This window comes from Cynocephalus volans, chromosome 14, assembly GCF_027409185.1.
Source record: "Cynocephalus volans isolate mCynVol1 chromosome 14, mCynVol1.pri, whole genome shotgun sequence".
NCBI classification, from domain to species: domain Eukaryota; kingdom Metazoa; phylum Chordata; class Mammalia; order Dermoptera; family Cynocephalidae; genus Cynocephalus; species Cynocephalus volans.
In genome coordinates this window covers 35,930,286-35,953,401 of record NC_084473.1, presented here as the reverse complement: position 1 = coordinate 35,953,401, position 23,116 = coordinate 35,930,286, and the positions used below count along the sequence as shown (strand labels likewise).

The 23,116-nt window shown below is 36.5% G+C and overlaps 1 protein-coding gene and 1 pseudogene across 1 annotated transcript; both read right to left on the bottom strand.

Moving 5' to 3' along the window:
• Positions 1-321: 321 nt before the first annotated feature.
• LOC134362496 (ubiquitin carboxyl-terminal hydrolase isozyme L5-like) lies at positions 322-16,373 on the bottom strand (annotated as a pseudogene).
• LOC134362807 (cyclin-C-like) lies at positions 763-2,795 on the bottom strand. The gene is given in 2 exon segments (XM_063078086.1): positions 763-2,779; positions 2,781-2,795. Coding segments are annotated over 2 exon segments (912 nt in total). The 3' UTR covers positions 763-1,882.
• Positions 16,374-23,116: the final 6,743 nt, after the last annotated feature.

Here is a 23,116-nt window from a genome sequence, read left to right as displayed (position 1 = left end):
TATCAATCAGTAGGTTAACCTGCACCAAGGACTGTCCTTGAGCCAGCAATTTTGCTGTGTTACAATTCTTTATCTACAACAGAGACTTTAGCCTGGGGAAATTTTCCTGTCTTTTGCAAGCTTAACATTTCTATGTGTAAATTTAAAAAGTTAGGTTATACCTGAAACTACAGGGCTTTGAAAGCTTGGCCCTGTGAAATACATTTGCTTTATTAATGTCAGTACTCTCTACAGGATGCTGTGTAAAGTTCTTTATACTTAATGGTTTCCATGAAAATAAATGCAGAAGCAGAAATGTGTACACATCCCAAAGCATCCTCTTCATTTGGTGTCCTGAGCTTTCTTTGCATTATATTTTTCTTTTGCCTTTTCTACTAGTGGTATTAACTGCTAGTGTTCTGCTAAAGTCTTTAACAATTCAATAATGAAAGGCAGGTAATTATGCTTCCTTCTGATATGTTCAATCTTGTATCTTTTTGATTTCTGTATTTCCCTTCAATAGGCATCTGATTTTTGGCAACTCTGACTGAATAGCACTTAATATAGTATTACCTTGATCTGTATCCATGGATTCCTCCTCTACAAGTTTTCTTTGTAACTCTGCTATCTTCTGTTCATATATCATTTTTCTGTGAGACACAACGGCCATTAAGTTAAATGGAATTTCGCATTCACTGTACTTTTTTTTTTTTTTTGCTGGAGAACTTACTTTTATTCTTACAGTTTTATACTAGGAAGTCAACATTTAATTTAATAACCCATTGTTCACAATTGATTTATAAAAAAATTTTAATCCTTAAATTATACATTAATATCCTATGACTCCAAATTTTATTTGTCACCCTCCTTCAAGTCTGAAGAAAATGATTAATTTTTTAAGTTCCACAGACAGCACAGTCCCACTGACATAACATTTAGTCTGAAGTCCTATACTTACATGAGAATTAAGAACAGCCAGTATCAACTGGCCTGAAACCTGATTGTGTTCCTGGCTCAGGATAAATTAGAAATTTGCAAATCCACACTATGACACAAAATTAAACTAGGGTGTGTATATCTTATAAAAACCTTTTTCACAGTAGAATAAAAATTAATATTAAAATGTTACAAATTTCAACTTTATTATGGTGGTTTTATCCAATTAAGCTTTCAAAATGCCTGATTAACTGTATGTTAATTGCAAATAATTTCACGTAGGATTTTTTTTTAAAGTTTGCCCAGCATTTCAAATTACAAAATTAATATAACTTTTAAAATGTCAAAGTATGCTATACATATTGCACTTTTCTGCTAGTCTGGGCTAGTATCTTCCATGGCAAGATACCAAAAGTACTGAATAAAATACACTTTTAAATCAATAGGTACTTGATTAATTTCCCTGAAATTATCAACATCATTACCAAAATCTTATAGGATTTTGTAAGATTTGATTCCTTAAATACAGTTTTAAAGTTAAACTTATGGAGGGAAACAAACCCCTCATATATTGACTTTTTCTGTCCTTTTTTGGTCCCTCAATGACCAAAGAGAATTTTAACAAATGGTGCTTCATGTTTCCTGGCTTAATAAAAAGCTATAATTTCTATTATCCAAATTAAGAAATATACTAATCAAAAGTTATTAATTTTGAAATGTCCACGTATGTCTGTCTGTAGGTCCCCTTAGAACCTTTTCAAACTTTTACAATCAAGAGATTTTAATCAGTTATGTACTAGAATCAAACTAGGTAAGGAAAAACTTATTTTGCAAAAATAAAATCACTTCCCAATATGCTTGACAGAAACAAGCTATTCATTTTCATTTGTGTTCCATTGAAGACATTACTGAAATCTGTCCAATGGTTTATTTCCAAGTGGTCCGCTATGGAATTCTTCGGAATGTTTTAAGATTGGCTGTAGCTAGAATTCTGACTTCCATTTGGACCCTGCTCTCCTTCACTGTTTGGAGGTGGTTTTGGTTTCGGCATCTTACTAAGAATAGTTGCCATCTCTTTTCTTTCATCAAAATTCTTCCACTGCTCATATAATTTTAAAATAACCCTGATTATTTCCAAAATCTTCTCCATATCCACAGAAAGCTCAGCAAACCACTGTCTGGCATCTTTCTGTTGTACAACACAGGCTACATGTAAGCAAGCTAAAGCTATCATGAAAGGAGGATACAGTAGGCAAAGATCCGTTCTGTAGGTATCATTCACTATCCTCCAGGCAAGGGGAAGCAACATGTCTTCTTGTCCCATGTCCTGCACATACTGGAGCAAAGGTCTATAAGGATGATACACTATCAAGCAACAATCCATTAGTTCTAAAAGATAAAATTCACATTCTAATATATGATTCATCCTATAAGGAAATTCCTTTGGAAAGGCATATGAAAATCTAGTTTTTAATACAGAAGTAGCAGCAGAAATCAATCTTGTATTTGAGACTACTCCAAATTCCTCTACTTTGGATGCCAAAAACACACATGTTGGAGCCATTAATACAGGATCTATACTTTTCAGAGAATACCTGGCATAGAATCTCTTGAAATAGACCGTAGCAGTGGCAATAACTTGTTGTCTTAATTTAAGATGTTCACCTAATGCTTGGATGACATTTGTAAAAAATATTTGTAATTTCCAATACTCTTCTTCTGAGAGAAACTTTAAGTCCTTTTGGCGCTCCTTCAACAGATCTTGTTTATCCAAAATCCATTGCAAATAGTGGGAGCTCTGCCAAAAGTTCCCTGCCATGGGACACAGCTTGCCCTGATAAAAAAGCACCAGCCGGCGGAGCGGCCCGCGGAGCGACCATAGACCCAGCCCGTCCGGTAACCTCGCTCCTCTATCAGATCAGCTCGGCTCCGCTCCGCCGCGGCGACGGCCCTTTTGTATGCTTTTTTCTATGACTTGCCTCACTGTGCTGACCAATCATCTTGATTGTGTGCATCCAAATCAATCCATCCTTCTCTTAATCCATCTGATTCATACAGTCTTCCATCAACAGGAACATAACTGGCAAAGTGAAAAGCATCTTCTTCTTTTGCTAATGTCTTTGCCTCAAATTCAAACATTTGCTGTCTGGCGAGACTGTTGCGTACTTCTGGAATCACCCAAATTGCTCAGTGCCAAACCTTTCATAGGTGCATCAAAACTTTGTGAATTCTTTAAACTCTGATCATGTCTCTCCTAAACGGACATCTTGATGGTTACAGTTCAGTACACTTACTGTGGCTTGAGTAGCACAAGCATTATTAATTACCTGCTTGGCAAAAAATACCGTGTCGTCTGGAGTCCTGAACCAGAGTCTGCTGGTTCTTCTCATGGCTGCCACTTGAAAAGAAAAATTAACCCATGAACTGGCTTTAATTTGTCAGAATTCTCAGGCTCTAAACTTCGTATTTCCTCTACTTGGGCTCCTTGGCAACCGGATCTTTAATGAACTCTGAAAAGACCTGGGTCGCTTTCCAGGAGGCGTCCCCGCCGGCATCGCCTGTCACGCCCCTGCCTCTCTGCAGCCCGCACCAGCCGCCACAGATCTCAGCAAAACCACTGCTGAGCTCGTCGTGGTCTCTATTTTTTGCTGAGAAGTCAGCTGTTAATTGTTTCTCTGAATATAAGTCTTTTCTCTCCTGCTGCTTTCAAAAATTTTCTCTGTTTTGGTTTTTAACAGTTTGACTACGATGTGCTTAGGGTGGACTTCTCTGTGTTGATACTATTTGGAGTTCCTGGAGCTTTTTAGATGTGTAGATGAGTGTTTTACATCAATTTTGGAAGTTTCTGGCCATTATTTCATCAAATATTTTCTTCTGCCCTCTTTCTCTGCTATCTCAGATCAGTTTTTTTTTTTTTTTTAAATTATGATTATTCTTATTTTTATTTTTAAGCCTGGTCCTTGGGGTTTCTCCTGTGACAGCATAGTTCAGTGGTGAGTCAGTGATGGATCAGAAGTTGTGCTCAAATACTCAAAAGTCAGTAAGGCTTACAGCATTTATATTCATTTGCAATGAATCTTTGTGTGGGCTGGGAAATGCCCTCAAGGATCAGAAAATGTACAAGTCTGCCCTAGACTTTTACTTTCTTGCAGGCTCTTTTGTGTCTCCTCTATGCATGTGCAAGGCTTCATATTCACTAGGGATGCGTGAATAGCTAGGGCTCCCTCTGGTCTCGCCTGGGTCGGTGTGTAGCCTTGAATGTGTGTGCAGCCTTCCAGAATACCAGAGGTACATGGTAACCCACTATGGCTACTTCATTCCCTGGATCATCCTGTTAAACTTCTGGTTAGTTTGTCTCTCTTGGGCTTGTCTCAACCAAGATCACAAGGCCAGGCTAGCTGCTGTGTTACCTTCCTTATTTGTTTCCTACTGAGATCACTACTGCTATGGCAACACTCAGTGGCACTGGGTTTCTCCAAGCTTTCTTCCAAATCAAGTCAGCAGCCCCAGCAGGGAAGCTACTAATTTTTATTGCTTGCCACACCCTGGTAGAACTACCAACTGAGACGGGGGGTAGGGGAAAGAGGGACGGGAACAGCTCTAGGCAAAGCGTTTCAGACTCCCACCCACTGTTCTTAGCTAAAGTTTAGTGATTTTCTTCAGTTAATGCTTCTTAATTTCTTGTATGCCTTTGATCAATTTCCTTGATAATTCCATTCTGAAACTGTTCTTGTTACAAGTTTATCTAGTTTTAACATTATGGGGGGAGGCAGGGAGAAAATTTCCAAGCTCTTCATTCCACTATTCTAGAAGTGCCACCTCTGAGGAATCTGTTGCCTGCTCCTTTTTAATTATCAAGCCAGATGAGAAGCAAACATCAGTACTAAATATATATGTATAGAATTTATGAATCTAATACATATAACAGCAGCCTACATTTATCCTGCACTTTCTATTTGTCAGATCTGTGCTAAGTGTGTTATGCTAAGGGTTACAGGCTCTGTCTCCTCTAATGCTAATAGAAGCACAAAACCTGGTTCAATTCTTGAAGAGCCTTTACTGATTTTCTTCTAGAGGGAAACAAACACAAAGAAAACATGTGGAGAAAAACAGAACTTTTTAGCAGGTACCTATAAAGCCAAAATACTCTTTAAATTATTTGTTTTTTAACTTTGCTTTTAAAAGTAGATTTAGATGTACATCAGAAGTTTGCTTTTTCAGTAAATTGACATACAGACCACCAAAATGTAGTTATGTAGCACATGACTGTATTTAAAGTGTTGAAATAAAAAAATAAAAAACTATCAACCTAGAATTCTGTATCCAGTGAACTTATTCCTCAAAAGTGAAGTAGAAATAAAGACTACCTCAGACACACAAAAACTGGGGGAATTTATTGTCAGTAGATTCACCCTGTAAGAAATTTTAAAAGAAGTCCCTCATAAAGAAGAAAAATGAGATAGATTAGACACTTGGATCTATAGGAAAGAAAGAAGAGCATCAGAAAAAGAATACGTGAAGGTAAAATAAAATATTTTATTCTTAATTATTTAATAGATAACTGTTCAAAGTAATAATAACAAAATGTATTTGGTGATTATAGCATATGGATGAGGGAAATGAGTGACATCAATTTTCTAAAAAATGAGAAAGAGGAATTTGGGACACTCTATTACAAGATATCTGAACTATATGTAAAATGATACAGTGTCGAGGAGCTCACGTTCTGGTGTGGGTGATAAGACAAGTACACAAATAACCGTGATACCAGGAGGAAGGTGATAAGTCCCAAGAAAGATCTACACAGTGCTATAAAGGCACCCAGAGCGACCAGTCGTCTGCGCCTAGCAGAAACCTGGTAGACTTCCTGGGCAAGGCGGTGCCGAGCAGGGTCTTGAAGGCCCAGCTGATAGACGAGGGTTGCAGAAGACACGTCCCAGCCCAGCCCAGTGCGCACAGAGTGGGGAGACGTCCAGCTAGGGAGGCGGAGACTTGAAAGAAACCACACACCCTGTGGGGCCGCCACTGCATGATCCAACAGCCCGGGCCAGAGTGCATGGAACAGGGAGAAGTCCTGCACGGGAAGTGAAAGCTCAGCAGAGACCACACATCCTGCGGTACTGCCCCGTGATCCAGCAGCCCAGCAGAGTCCAAGCTGACCAGAGAGGTGGCTCCCCAGAGAGGACCAAGACCCGAAGCAACCATACACACAAGGCACTAGAGGCCAACTGAGCAGTCATGGAGGTAGCCATACCAAATGGGCAACCACAGCAACATCTTAGTTATCAATAGTCTCAAACTGGTGGACTGTGAAACCCCTTGCCACAATGAATAAACATAAAAAAAAGATACCAGAAATACAAAAAATCAAGAAAGTACACCACCAAAAGTTAATAAATCTCAAACTCTAGATCCTATAGAACAAGAAGCCATTGAAATAACTGACAAGGAATTTCGAGTGATAATTCTAAGGAAACTGAATGAGATACAAGAAAACTCAGCTAGACATCATGATGAAATGAGGAAAAGCATACAGGATCTGAAAGAGGAAATGTACAAGGAAATCAATGTCTTGAAAAAAAATGTAGCAGAACTGGCTGAACTGAAGAAGATATTTCAGCAAAATAAAAAACACAATGGAGAGTCTAACCAGCAGGCTTGTCGAAGTTGAAGAGAGAACCTCTGAACTTGAAGATGGGCTGTTTGAAATAACACAAGCAGACAAAAAGAAAGAAAAAAGAATCAAAGACATTGAAGAAAATCTGAGAAACATATCAGACAACCTTAAGCGCTCAAATATCTGAGTCATGGGTATTCCAGAAGGGGAGGAAAATGGAGATTGCATTGAGAACATATTCAACAAAATAGTGGCAGTAAACTTCCCAGGTATAGGAAAAATAACAGATCTTCAGATCCAGGAAGCTCAACGATCTCCAAACCTATTCAACCCAAAAAGGCCTTCTCCAAGACATGTTATAGTCAAATTGGCAAAACTCAGAGACGAAGAGAGAATCTTAAAAGCTGCAAGAGAGAAGCATCAAATCACCTATAAGGGAGCCCCAATCAGGCTAACATCAGACTTTTCGTCACAAACCCTAAAAGCTAGAAAGGAATGGGATGATATATTCAAAATACTAAAAGACAAAGATTGCCAGCCAAGAATACTCTACCCTGCAAGGCTATCCTTCCGAAATGAAGGGCAAATAGTATATTTCTCAGACAAACAAAAACTGCGGGAGTTCACTACCACATGACCACCCTTACAAGAAATCCTCAAGGGAGTACTGGGTTTGGTTCCTGAAAAATAGCTACCACTGCCATAAAAACCAAAGGAAAATCTAAACCCACTAATATAATAAAAATGGCATTCATGAAGAGAAAACAAACAAACAAAAACGTTATCTACAATCTAAGGAACAACAAACACAGAAACCAAACAGTAAATCAGAAAGCAAGGAACAAAAGACACCTAAGACAACCAAACAACCAATAAAATGCTAGGAATAAATCAACACCTTTCAATAACAACTCTTAATGTAAAAGGCTTAAATTCCCCAATCAAAAGACACAGACTGGCTGACTGGATCAAAAAGGAGGACCCAACTATATGCTGCTTACAAGAGACCCACCTCACCCATAAAGATTCACACAGACTAACAGTGAAAGGATGGAAAAAGATTTACCATGCAAACAGAAAAGAAAAACGAGCTGGAGTAGCTGTTCTTATATCTGACAAAACAGACTTTAAACTAAAAACCATAAAAAGAGACAATGAGGGACACTACTTAATGATAAAAGGACTGATCCATCAAGAAGACATAACAATCATAAATATGTACACACCCAATGTTGGAGCAGCCAGATTGATAAAACAAACTCTATTAGACCTAAAGAAGGAAATAGACACTAATACCATAATAGCAGGGGACCTCAACATGCCACTGTCAACATTAGACAGATCATCTGGGCAAAGAATCAGTAGAGAAACACAGGATCTAAACAATACTCTAGACCAATTGGAATTGGCAGATATCTACAAAACATTCCATCCAACAACCTCAGAATATTCATTCTTCTCATCAGCACATGGATCATTCTCCAGGATAGATCACATATTAGCTCACAAATCAAGTCTCAATAAATTCAAAAAACTAGGATTTATCCTATGTATTTTCTCAGACCACAATGGATTAAAACTAGAAATTAATAACAAATGAAACTCTGGAAACTATACAAACACATGGAAGTTAAACAGCATTCTACTTAATGACATATGGGTCCAAGAAGAAATCAAGCAGGAAATCAAAAAATTTATTGAAACTAATGAAAACAATGATACATCATACCAAAACCTGTGGGATACTGCAAAAGCAGTATTAAGGGGGAAATTTATTGCATTAAATGCTCACTTCAGAAGAATGGAAAGATGGCAAGTGAACAACCTAACACTTCACCTTAAAGAACTGGAAAAACAAGAACCATCCAAACCTAAAGTTAGCAGACAGAAAGAAATCATTAAGATCAGAGCAGAACTGAATGAAATTGAAACCAAAAAAACAATACAAAAGATCAATGAATCAAAAAGTTGGTTTTTTGAAAGGATAAATAAAATTGACAAGCCATTAGCATGGCTAACAAAAAAAAGAAGAGAGAAGACTCAAATATCAAAAATTAGAAATGAAAAAGGCAATATTACAACTGATTCATCTGAAATACAAGGAATCATTCGAGACTACAATAAACAACTATACCCCAACAAATTGGAAATCTGGAGGAAATGGATAAATTTCTGGACACACACAAGCTCCCAAAACTGAACCATGAAGACATAGAAAATTTGAACAGACCAATAACAATAAAGGAGATTGAAGCTGTTATCAGAAGGCTCCCAACAAAGAAAAGCCCAGGACCAGATGGATTCACAGCAGAATTTTACCAAACATTCAAACAGGAATTGACACCGATTCTTTACAATCTATTCCAAAAGATTGAAACAGACGCAAATCTCCCAAACTCATTCTATGTAGCAAACATCATCCTGATCCAAAACCAGGTAAAGATATAACCAAAAAAGAAAACTACAGGCCGATATCCTTGATGAATATAGATGCAAAAATCCTCACTAAAATACTAGCAAACAATACAGCAACACATACATAAAATTATTCACCACGATCAAGTGGGATTCATCCCAGGGATGCAAGGTTGGTTCAACGTACGCAAATCAATAAATGTGATACACCATATTAATAAAGTCAAACACAAGGACCATATGATCATCTCTATAGATGCTAAAAAGGCATTTGATAAAGTTCAGCACTCATTCATGACAAAGACCCTCTATAAGCTAGGTATAGAAGGAAAGTATTTCAACATAATTAAAGCCATATATGCCAAACCCACTGCCAATATCATCCTGAATGGGGAAAAGCTTAAAGGTTTTCCTTTAAGAACAGGAACTAGACAAGGATGCCCACTCTCACCACTCCTATTCAACATAGTGCTGGAAGTACTAGCCAGAGCAATCAGAGAAGAGAAGGAAATAAAGGGCATCCAGATTGGAAAAGATGAAGTCAAACTGTCCCTGTTTGCAGATGACATGATCCTATATATCGAACAGCCTAAAACCTCTACAAAAAAACTCTTGGAATTGATAAGTGATTTCAGCACAGTAGCAGGATACAAAATCAACACACAAAAATCAGTAGCATTTCTTTTCTCCAATAGTGAACATGCAGAACGAGAAAACAAGAAAGCCTGCCCATTTACAATAGCCACCAAAAAAATAAAATACTTAGGAATTGAGTTAACCAAGGAGGTGAAAAATCTCTATAATGAGAACTACAAACCACTGCTGAGAGAAATTAGAGAGGATACAAGAAGATGGAAAGATCTCCCATGCTCTTGGATTGGAAGAATAAACATAGTGAAAATGTCCATACTACCCAAAGTGATATACAAATTCAATGCAATCCCCATCAAAATTCCAAAGACATTTTTCTCAGAAATGGAGAGAAATATCTTTTATATGGAATAATAAAAGACCACACATAGCCAAAGCAATGCTGAGCAAAAAAAATAAAGCTGGAGGCATAACACTACCTGACTTTAAGCTATACTACAAAGCTATAATAACCAAAACAGTATGGTTCTGGCATAAAAACAGACACACTGATCAATGGAATAGAATAGAGAATCCAGATATCAACCCACACACTTACTGCTATCTGATCTTTGACAAAGGCACCAAGCCTATTCACTGGGGAAGGGACTGCCTCTTCAGCAAATGGTGCTGGGATAACTGGATATCCATATGCAGGAGAATGAAACTAGATCCATACCTCTCACTGTATTCTAAAATCAACTCAAAATGGATTAAGGATTTAAATATACACCCTGAAACAATAAAACTTCTTAAAGAAAACATAGGAGAAACACTTCAGGAAATAGGACTGGACACAGATTTCATGAATACGACCCCAAAAGCATGGGCAACCAAAGGAAAAATAAACAAATGGGATTATATCAAACTAAAAAGCTTCTGCACAGCAAATGAAACAATTAACAGAGTTAAAAGACAATCAACAGTGTGGGAGAAAATATTTGCAAAATATACATCTGACAAAGATTAATATCCAGACTATATAAGGAACTCAAACAACTTTACAAGAAAAAAACAAGCAACCCAATTAAAAAATGGGCAAAAGAGCTTAGTAGGAATTTCTCTAAGGAAGATATACAAATGGCCAACAGATATATGAAAACATGCTCAACATCACTCAGCATCCAGGAAATGCAAATCAAAACCACACTGAGATACCATCTAACCCCAGTTAGGATGGCTAAAATCCAAAAGACTCTGAACGATAAATGCTGGTGAGGTTGCAGAGAAAAAGGAACTCTCATACATTGTTGGTGGGACTGCAAAATGGTGCAGCCTCTATGGAAAATGGTATGGAGGTTCCTCAAACAATTGCAGATAGATCTACCATATGACCCAGCTATCCCACTGCTGGGAATATACCCAGAGGAATGGAAATCATCAAGTCGAAGGTATACCTGTTCCCCAATGTTCATTGCAGCACTCTTTACAATAGCCAAGAGTTGGAACCAGCCCAAATGTCCATCATCAGATGAGTGGATACGGAAAATGTGGTACATCTACACAATGGAATACTACTGAGCTATAAAAACGAATGAAATACTGCCATTTGCAACAACATGGATGGACCTCGAGAGAATTATATTAAGTGAAACAAGTCAGGCACAGAAAGAGAAATACCACATGTTCTCACTGATTGGTGGGAGCTAAAAATTAATATATAAATTCACACACACGCACACACAAAAGAACCGGGGCAGGGGGGAAGAAAATATAACAACCACAATTATTTGAAGTTGATATGACAAGCAAACAGAGGGGACATGATGGGGGGAGGGGGGAGGGACGAGGGAGGGTGGTTTTGGTGATGGGCAACAATAATCAGCCACAATGTATATCGACAAAATAAAAAAAATGATACACTGTCATTTGAAAGTGAACTTAGATTAGTTATAAATGTATATTGGAAACTGTAGGACAACAACTAAAAATTTTTTAAGGAAGTATCATTGATATGCAAAAAGAAGAGAAAAAAATGGAATTATATAAAATACTCAGTTAAAACCAGGGAAGACAGAAAAAGAGGGGAAGATTTAAAAAAAAAAAACAAAGAACAAGTATAATGAATATATAGCAGTTATGAACATCATAGATATTTATCAAATTATATCAACAATCACTTTGAATGTGAATTATCTACCTACACAATTAGAGAACAGAAACTGTCGGAGTGGATAAAAAAAGAAGACCCAACTATATGTTGTCTATAAGAAACCAACATTAACTCTAAAGACACAGATAGGTTAAAAGTAAAGGGATAGAGAGAGATGTACTATGCTAAAACTAATCAAAAGAAAGTTGGAGTATCTATACTAATTCCAGACAAAGCAGATACAAGAACAAGGAAAATTATCAGAGATAAAGATGGGCATTACATAATTTTAAAGGGGCCAATTCTCCAAGATGATATAACAATCCTTAATGTGGATGCACCTAAAACAGAGTGTCAAAATACATTAGGCAAAAACTGATAGGACTGCAAGGAGAAATAGATAAATTTACTATTATAGTTAGAGACTTCAACACCCCTCTTTCAATAATGGATAGATAAAGCAATTAGAAAATTAGTGAGGATATAGTTGAACTGAACAGTGCTAGCAATCATCTTGGTCTAATTGATGTTTGTAGAATATTCCACCAAACACAGTAGAATACACATTCTTGTCTAGGTTACATGAAACATTACCAGAGAGACCACACTGTAGGCCATAAAATATATCTTCACAAATTATAAATCATACAAATATATTCTCAGACCACAGTGGAATTAAAGTAAAAATGAAAAATATAAAGATAGTTGGAAAATACCCAAATATTTGGGAATAAAATAACATACTTACAAATAACACGGGGATTCAAGAGAAATTTAAAAATATTTTGAACTAAGTGAAAATTAAAATATACCCTATAAAACTTTTTTGGATGCAGTGAAAGCAGTCCATAGGGGGAAATTTATTGCATTGAATGCATATGTTAGAAAAGAATAATAATCTAAAATCAGCAATCTAAGCTTCAACCTTATAAAACAAGGGAAAAAAAGCAATGTGAGCCTAAAGCAGTCAGAAAAAATAAAAATAAAAATTAGAGCAGATGCCAATAAAGTTGTAAAAAGAAAAATAATAAAGAAAAATCAATGAAACTAAAACATGATTTTTGAAAAGATTGATGAAATTGATAAATCTCTAGACAGGCTCACCAAGAGAACAAATGGAGAAAATACAAATTATTAATATCAGAAACTGAGGAGGGCTCAACAGTACTGATCCCTGGATATTTAAAAGACAATAAAGATCTACTATGAACAACTCTACATCTACACATGTTACACCACTTTTCCCTGAGTAATGGATACAAAGAAAAGAATTAAATGAATACTCAAGCACTACGTATGCATTGAGGAGGAGGAGAACTGAAGGAGGAGCAAAATTGAATGTGGCAGCTGCCTCCAAAGTAAGCCTCTCCCTTCTATTGTAAAGACAAGGAAGTTTTACAAGAAAATTCAGTTGATTTAACCATTACAAAAACACAAGGCTAACAAATGGAAAACTAGTAACATCATTGAAATAAGCAAAGTGACATTCCATAATGCAATTTGCAAAAGGTTAAGTCAATCCACCAACAAAAACTTGATCTTAGCAAACACTATTTTTCCCTACAGCAATTTCCCCAGCATTTTAACATAACAATCAAGTAACTTGTCTGTCCTTGAGCCAGCAACCTTGCTGTGTTACAATTCTACACCTTATAACAGAAACTTTAGCTTGGGGAAAGTTTCCTGTCTTTTGCAAGGTTAACATTTCCATATGTAATCCCAAAAGGTTAGGTTAAACCTGAGACTACAAGGCTTTGGAGGCCCTTTGAAATACATTCGCTTTATAGTATACTCCATATCTCCCCCAATCTTATTTATTTAATTAAAAGAAAAAGTAAAAGCTATAGACCAGATTTTCACAGTTAAGACAAAAGCATTTAAAGCAACGTTACTATCATTTATTATGGCAACTCCTTTTAATTTATACCAGGTGAGGACTGATGATATTGTCTCTCAGAGCTGTTGCATCGACACCATTCCAGGTGCTGTGAATTGGGGTGAAATCATCAGTTGTTGAAACTCTGGAATGGGGTTCTGTTCTGTATGATAGTTGATTCTGAGTCCAGAGAGTTTGTTAATGTTCACCAGTCCAGGACATTCCTGTTTCCAAAGCATCTAGTCTTTGTAAATTTTTGATTAATTATAAATCTTTTGTTTAAGAAATAGGATGTCTCATCCAAGTTATAAGCAACCTCTTTAAGGCTGAGAAAATTTAGAAAACTGCTTTTGTAGACAAGATATTATTTCCCCCTTTATGATCAAGGCATTCCTCATAAAATCATTGATCAATATTTTGATTGAAAAGGTCTTACTTTTATTTGTACAAATCCCTCAGTGCTGGGAAGGCTCATTCCCAGGTTCTGTCCTGTCCCATGTTGTTGGGGGGGGAGATGAAACAGCAGTTAGGCCAAATTAGGGCAACATCAAGAGGGGTCAGCAACTTAGAAGAGACATGCTATCTTATAACCAAAGTTTTAAATTATATCCCATTATAAAGAGAGTTAATTTTTATTAAAGTTATCCAAATAGCCACATAGTCATAATAATGATAAAGATACTTAAGGTTATTAAATTTGGAGGGAATCAAATAGAGAGAAAACAAATGCTTTAATCTCTGTTTTAAATGATATTTTACTAAACTGTTGTCAGTTATAGATAGTTTAAGAGAGAGTTTTCTTAAATTTGGAAAACGAAACATTAAGAGAACCAGCAGTGTTTCAAAATAAGGAAATTGTAGAAACCCATAATTCTTTTTAATCAGTTCATTAGTTAGTTTTTGTTGTTTTGACCTTGGTGAGAAAGTTCACAAACTCATCAGTTTCTTTATTAGAATTTTGAAAATTTAGTTTAAAGGTATGAACTCAAAGTTTGTCAGGAAATTGTACCTATCAGAGTTTTTTCATGAAATATTTGAAGACATAACATTTTAAAATTATAATTAAACCAAGACTATGACCAGTAGCATTTATATCAAGACACAGATGTTCAAGAACTTTACAAGATTTTGGAACACATATTCATAACATCTCAGTACTGACAATGATTTCCAAAATTGTCTACTTTATCAAATAAGCCAATTAGTTTTGATACACTTTTTATATATCCTTTGAGAAACTCCAGGACCCTTGGAACTCCTCAAAGTTAGTTTAAATCAAAAGGTTGAGCTTTCAGTATTTGGTTTTGGAAAGTTTGTCAAATAACAAAAGGCTTAAAACATTTCATTGAATAAGATCACAAATTACTACAAAAACCATAGTGCCAAAGGATTTTAAAGGCAGAGAGCACAAGAAATTATCATGAAATAAGTTTTTTAAACCAGTTATCTAAAGAATAAAGAAAATCTTTTATAATTTTGTATTAAGAGCAGTTAAGTGAAAAGACCTCTAGTAATCCTGTTTGATCAGTAAACCCAGGCAGCAATGTGTGTTGATAAGAACATTTTTATACATTCAGGTTAGTAAATAGGCATCCATTTGTCAGAGCAAATTACTCAAATCCCAGATTGAGTCTTAGCTATTTCTACCTAATACGTATTTATGGTTTTCCAACCAAAAACTTGGTGTATTAAATCTATACCCTTATCAGATATTGTTAACTAGGGCCTATAAGACATTGGGCATAGGTTTCATTTCACTAGCCACTTTGGGTCCCAAGTTTCCATGTGGCATTTAGGGCCATGTAGAATACAGAGAGGCCATGTGGAGCAAAGATAATGTCTAAAAGATATTGTTTCTCCCAGCATGGCCAGGAGGCAGAGTTGAGATAAGGAAGAGGCATATTGACCTTGAGCCAAATTTAGGTAAAAGGTTTAAATCAATTTTTGAAGATATATTTATTTTATTAAAACTTTAGAAAATTAAAGCCACGTGAACTTGAAAAGTATACTTATTTATTTAATGAGTGTGCATTAATTATAAGTCAATTTGGTACCATGCAGACAATACAAACACACATACAGACATGAACATGTAGACATACAGCTTACATTCATATATATATAGACATGAACAACAAAAACAAGTAAAGATCTTATAGATTTTGTTTAAAATGTAATAAAAAATACCTCACTAGCATAAGAGGACAGTCAGGTTTAGATTGTGTTTCTAAAGAATACTAGAGCTTATCAGTGAGGCCTCACCCTGTTTTAAAGAAAGCAAGATAACAAATTTACATTGTAAAGCAAAGTATGCAAGCCTTTTCAAGAAGATGCAGAGAAAGTTTTCCCTTTTTAAAAAAGTGGCATAGAACTTTACCACAGGATTTTGTGAAGAAATACATAGACAAGCTTAGAAGAAAATTTAGAAGTCTGTTCAAGATAACCAGCTGGATATCAGAAAATTTGAGACCATCTAGTTAAACAGGTAGGTTTTAGTCTAGTTTCTGTTTCTCAAATGAGTTACTGAGCTTAAGCACTGAGCTAATGAAAGCCATTTGACTTTTGAAGTTTTTTAATTTACTCGGGTCGATTTGGAGCTTGTTGTCATCATTGTCATTACTGGTGGGCTCATGTGTACCATCCCCGGTGAGATGGGTTGAGGTATGATGGTGAGGCATTGAGATTCTGGGATCAGATTCAATTTTTTGTCTGGTTTGGGGTTCCACATAAGGTTTGACAGCCTTAGTAGGAATCCATAGTGGATCTGTGGGTGAAAGAACAGATGCATACCCTCTACTTATATTAACAATTCCACAGGTCCCGACCATTGTGGTTCTGTCAGCAGGTGGCAGCATAAAACCAAGGGTTTAGGTCTCTCTTTAGGAGGTATAAAGTGTCATTCTATGGCTGTTAATTTTTGAGAGTTACAATTTTAAAAATGTAGTGTAAACAGAGTTTAAAGACCTGTTCATGAGAGGCCCAGTCCTATATCTATATTACCTCTCCTTTGTTTACTTATTTGAGATTTAAGAAGGCCATTAGCTCTTTCAACAATTGCCTGGCCAGTGGGGTTAAGTGGGATTCCTGTGACATGTTTAATGTTCCAGTTGTCACAGAATACTTGAAAGACTTTGGAGGTGTATGCCGGTCCACTATCTGTTTTAATTTGATTTAGAATCCCCATGGCGGCAAAGGCAGAAAGACAATGTTTTTTAACTGTTTAGAAGTCTCTCCTGTTTGGGCAGTGGCATGAATAAGACCAGAGTAAGTCTCAACAGTAACATGTAAATATGTAAGACGTCTGAAAGGAGCATAATGAGTGACATCCATTTGCCAAATTTCATTATCTTTTATTCCTCAAGAATTAACTTCTCCAGGGAAATTAGATTTAGAAAACCTCTGACAATTGGGATAAGCATGGACAATATCTTGAGCTTGTCTGTAAGAGATCTGATGCATGTTAGCCAAAGCTCATGAACCCTGATGAAAAAACTGATGAGAATCAATAGCTTTCTGTAAAACATTATTATACATAACAAAGTGATCAGCCATATCATTTCCAATTGATAAAGGGCCAGGAAGACCAGGATTAATAATATCAGGATCATATCCAGTAAGTACTTGACAACAGTGTTGTCCCCTAGTGAGTAAATGAATATGTTGTTCTAATTTAGTATATAATTTCTTTTTTTGTTGATGGGGTAAGAAAATCCATTCAATGACTCCTATCTGAGGAAGAAATTGACAAAGCAAACCTGTGGGACTATGTGGGGTATTTAAAATAATGAAGTGAATGACCTGAGATTTAACAATTTGTGTTAATTGTCTGGAACATAAAAAGGATTCAATCTGTTTTAATTCTAATTTTATTTCTTCAGATAAGTAATGAGAGGAGGACAGATCGGGGTTTCCCTTTAAGGTATTAAACAAATATTGTAATTGATAAGTAGGAATACCCATTGAGGGCAGAGCCAGTTAATATGGCAAAGTAATTTTTGTAAATTATTTAGAGTAACAGGCTCCTGAATATGGAAAGATATATTTTGTGGTCGTATATTTCTTTGAGTGATCAAAAAACCAAGGTATTTCCAAGGCTCCTTTTTTTGAATTTTATCTGGAGTTATCTGTAAACCAGCATTATTAACTTGTTTGATTAAATGTAAAGAAATTTGTGACAGCAGTTCTGGATTGTCATGAGCAATAAGGATATCATCCATGTAATGATAAATAAGAGCAGTTGGAAATTTTTCATGAGTTGGTCAAATAGCTCATTCGATCTGCAAAGTCTTGACAAATAGTAGGGCTATTAATCATTCCTTGTGGGAGAACTTTCCACTGATATCTTTGAGCAGGCGCTCCTGCATTAATGCTAGGAAGGGAGAAGGCAAACTTTTCTTTGTCTTCTGGGTGTAAAGGTATGGTAAAAAAGCAATCTTTTAGATCTATGATAATTAGATGATAATTGTTAGGAATGAGGGCTGGATGAGGGAGCCCAGGCTGTAGAGCCTCCATGGGAAGACTGCAGGCATTAATTTTTCTTAAATCATGTAATAATCTCCATTTTTCTGATTTTTTTAGGAATACAAAATATGGGAGTACTCAGGGACTATGCAATGGCTCTAAATGTCCCATTTGTAACTGTTTAACAAGTAAAGTAGCCTGATCTAATCTCTCCCCTTTAAGAGGCCACTGCTCCACCCAAACTGGAGGACCAGGGGTCCACTGTAATTCGGATGGTGGGACTGTGGCCGTGGCCATCATGATAAATTTTGAAAGAGATGTCCCAATATTAGCATCCCATTGAGCAGGGAGGTCTCAGCCCTATAGAGTTTGAGGTAGATCTGGAACATAAGGCAAAATGGAGGCAGTTTGTCCCTTCGGGCCAGTACACAACAAAAGATTTTTACTTTCATAAGGGTTTTTTTAGGCCCACCTAATCCAGTAAGTTCAACTGGCAAAGAAGTTACTTTCCATAATGGATTCCAATCCTTTTTAGCAATTATGGTAACATCAGCCCCTGAATCTGTAATTAATTTTTGTTCAACAGATAATGTCAACAGTGGCTGAGTCTTATCTAATCTTTGTATCAAAAATGCATCAGGGGAAGCAAAAGGTTGAAGTTTAGATTTTATTTCAGGAATTTTGTTCCAAGCCTTTACAGCTGCTCTAGTTGTTTAGTCAAGTAATATGTCCATACTAATTTGAACCTCATTTCGTAAATTTTTGAGTGAAATAGCATGTAAGGCTTCCCGATATTCTTGTAGCCATAAGGTATATTGAGCAGGAGTTAAAACAGTTTTTCCAAGTGTTTTCCAATCCCAAGGGGTCATATTAGACCCAATAGCAATCAATTCTAAGCATCCCTTAGTAAAAGTACTATGTAAGCCATTTTCTGTTATGCTCTTTTAAAATCTTTCAAACAAGGAGAATGGGAGGTTTTCATGTCTCGACTGGGTCCCAGTTCTTACAACAGGAGAGACATGACGAGCATCAACTCCCATGTTATGTCCTTCTTTAAGACAGGACTCCATCAAGGGAATAAATGAATTGTTTGCCTCTAAAGGTGGAGGTAGCGGGAGAGGAGGAGGAGGAGGCGAGGACTGTTTTTCATCCTTTTTAATGGCATAAACATGTTTTTTCCTCTTGTTAAGGTCCTGAATAATTTTTAAAGCAATTTGACATAATTTCCAAACCATTATAATCAATAATAATTTAGTCAGATGATGGTTAGTTACTTTATAACCTACTACCTTAAGGAGGCATGGAAGTAGTGACCCATGTTGAACTTCCTTCTTAGTGAACTACCCATAATCGCAAGAACAGGTAGAAAATTGAGAGAGGAAGAAAGCAAAACTCCGGGGTGAAGCCCTAGCTAGACACTGCCACAGGTGTGCAATTGCTTAATCAAAAGCCACCTGTGATCCTTTTTACCAGGGTGATTCCTCCTTACTGGGATTTCCCTTTTGATGGGATGAATAGATGTCCTTTTCCTTTTCTTTCCAAGGCTTGGCATGTCAGTCTCCAATCTGTGGACCCAGAATTCATCACATCGGGGTCACCATTTGTTACACCACTTTCCCCTGTGTAATGGATATGAAGAAAACAATTACGTGAATACTCAAGCACTATGTATGCATTGAGGTCCGGATGGACTGCACTTCAGTAATTTCTCCATTAGGAGGAGCAAAACTGAATGTGGTGGCCACCTTCAAAGTTAGCCTCTCCCTTTTATTGTAAAGACAAGGAAGTTTTACAAGAAAATTCAGTTGATTTAACCATTACAAAAACACAAGGATATCAGCAGAATTATGGCTAACAAATGGAAAACTAGTAACATCATTGAAATAAGCAAAGTGACATTCCATAATGCAATTTGCAAAAGGTTAAGTTGATCCACCAACAAAAGCTTGATCTTAGCAAACACTATTTTTCCCTATAGCAATTTCCCCAGCATTTTTACATATCAGTCAAGTAACTTGTCTGTCCTTGAGCCAGCAACCTTGCTGTGTTACAATTCTATATCTAACAACAGAGACTTTAGCCTGGGGAGAGTTTCCTGTCTTTTGCAAGGTTAACATTTCTATATGTAATCCCAAAAGTTTAGGCTAAACCTGAGACTACAGGGCTTTGGAGACCCTGTGAAATACATTTGTTTTGTAGTATACTCCACATACAAATTTGATAAAATGGACTAATTCATTGAAAGACACAAACTACCAAAACTCACACAAAGAGAAATAGATAATCTAAGTAGGCCTATATTTATTAAAGAAATGGAATGAACAATAATAACCTTTCAAAATGGAAAGCAACAGGCTCAGATGGATTCTCTGGTCAATTTTACCACACATTCAAACAAAAAAATTATACCAATCCTCTACAATCTCTTCCAGGAAATAGAAGGACCATGTCCTAACTCATGCTATGGGGCCAGCATTACCCTAACACCAAAATCAAACAAAGGCAGTACAAGAATGGAAAACTACAGACCAATGTCTCTTAAGAATGTAGATACAATAATCCTTAACAAAACATGAACAAATCAAATCTAACAATGTATAAAACCAACTGCACACCACTAGGAAGTAGGATTTATTCAAAGTATGCAAGGCTGTTTTCATATTTGAAAATCGATTAGTGTAATCTACCACATCAATAGATTAAAGAAGAAAAATCATATGATCATATCAATTGATGCAGAAAAAGCATTTGATAAACTCCAACACACTTTTATGATAAAAACTCTCAGCAAATAAAGAATAGAGGGGAATCTTCTCAACTTGATAAGCAAAAGACTTACAGTTAACATCATAACTATTGGTAAGAAACTGAACACTTTCTCTCTAAGATAGGAAACAAAGCATGGATGTCTCCTCTTACCACTCCTATTCAACACTGTATTGGAAGTCCTAGCAAGTATCATAAGATAAGAAGAGGAAATAAAAGGCATACTAATTAGGAAGGAAGAAATAAAACTGTCTTTGTTTGCAGATGACATGATAGTCTATGTAGAAAGTCTCCCCAAATTGACCAAAACTTCCTGAAACTAATAAACAAGTATAACAATGTAGGAGGATACAAGGTTAATACACAAAAGTCAATTGTTTTCCTATAACCTTGTAATAAATAATTGGAATTTGAAATTCAAAACACTAATGTTTATAGTAGCACACAAAAAAAGAAATACATAGGTATAAACCTAACAACAATGTACACAATCTATATGTGCAAATGTGCAAAACTCTGATGAAAGAAATCAAAGAAGATCTAAATATACAGAGATATCTTATGTTCATGGAGTAGAAGACTTACTATTGTTAAGATGCTAATTCTTCCCTACTTGGTCTGTAGATTTAATATAATTTCAATCAAAATCCAGGCAAGCTATTTTTAGATGACAATCTAATTCTAAAGTTTATACAGAAAGGCAAAAGATCCAGAATATCCAATGCAATACTAAAGAAGAACAGAGTTGAGAACTGACACTACCTGACTATAAAACTGTCTTAGCCTGTTTGGCTGCTATAACAAAATACCTTAGACTGGGTAATTTATAAACAACAGAAATTTATTGCTCCTATTTCTGGATGCTGGAAAGTCCAAGATCAAGGCACCAATCAGATTTGGTGCCTGGTGAGGGTGTGCTCTGCTTCATATTTAGCACATTCTAGCTGTGTCCTCACATGGCAGAAGGGGCCAAGGGACTTGCTCAAGCCTCTTATAAGAATACTAATCCCATTCGCAAGGGTGGAGCCCTTATTACTTATCACTTCCCAAATATCACATGTCTTAATGCTATCACATTGGGTATTAGGTTGCAAAATACGAATTTTGGCAGTATACCAACATTAGACTATAGCAAGGACTAACCACAAAGCTATAAAGTTATCAAGATAGCATAGTACTGATAAAATAGTAAACACAACGATAGGTCAATGGAAAAGACTAGTGAATCCAGAAATAAATCCATACAATTATAATCATCTGATCTTTGGCAAAGGAGTGAAGTCAATTCAATAGAGAAAGATTAGTCTTTTATCAAATGGTGTTGGAACAATTGGATGTTCATATGCAAAAAGTGAATCTAGGCACAAACTTTATATCTTCTGCAAAACTTAACTCAAAGTGCATCGCAGATCTAAATGTTAAACACAGAACTAGAAGAAAACAGTAGAAAATCAAGAGGGAGGATATGCTTACAAACAGTAGAAGACGGCACATGGAGGGTACAGTGGGCATTTGTCAGACACTGTGTTGGGCACCTTCACATTTGTTGTCTCATTTAATCCTCACAGCAAGGCCTGATCCTTGACATCCTGGAGCAGATGGTGAAACTAGAGAAGTTGGGTCCATGGGAGGACAGAGCCAGCCCATCACCCTTCCCTGTGTCCTTCCTAACTCTGCCTGTCCTCCACTCACTTCAGGGAACCCACACGCCAGCCTCAGACACTGGGTGATTTTCTGGTAAGGGAGTGAGAGGGATCTGCTCTCTCTGTCCTCAAACCTAATTCCTCTCTAATTAGAGGCAGGGCCTTCTAATTCATGATAGGACTGAAAAAGCGGAAAAATGACAACATCCAAGTGAGAGTGAATGTTCATCAAAGCATAAATGACAAATTAGTAACTTTTATGTTTTCCCAGAGGAGTGGGGGGTGTATGCAGATAGTAGACTGTGCCCCTTTACTTAAGGGGCACAATAAAGTCAGGGGCTTCGGAGGAAGAAGCTAGAAAATAGACTGCCTGGGGGTGCCCAAGAAAAACTTTAATGACCACTTGTCAGCTCCCATTCACGGCCAGTCTGTGGACTTGGAACCAACCGGGTCTGAGTTAGAATTCCATTTCTGTGACTCACTAGTTGTGTGACCTCAAGCAGGTTACTTAGCCTCTCTGAGCCATAGTTTTCTCATTTGTAAAATGAGGACAATCTCAAAACGAGGACTGTTCTTTGCAGAATACCCACATGAATTAAAAATATATACATAACAGCATCAGCTTTTAACTGTTGCTCGAACAATATTATTTTTATTGTCGCTTGCAAAACTCAAATCAAAGCTGAGCACAAAGCAACTTC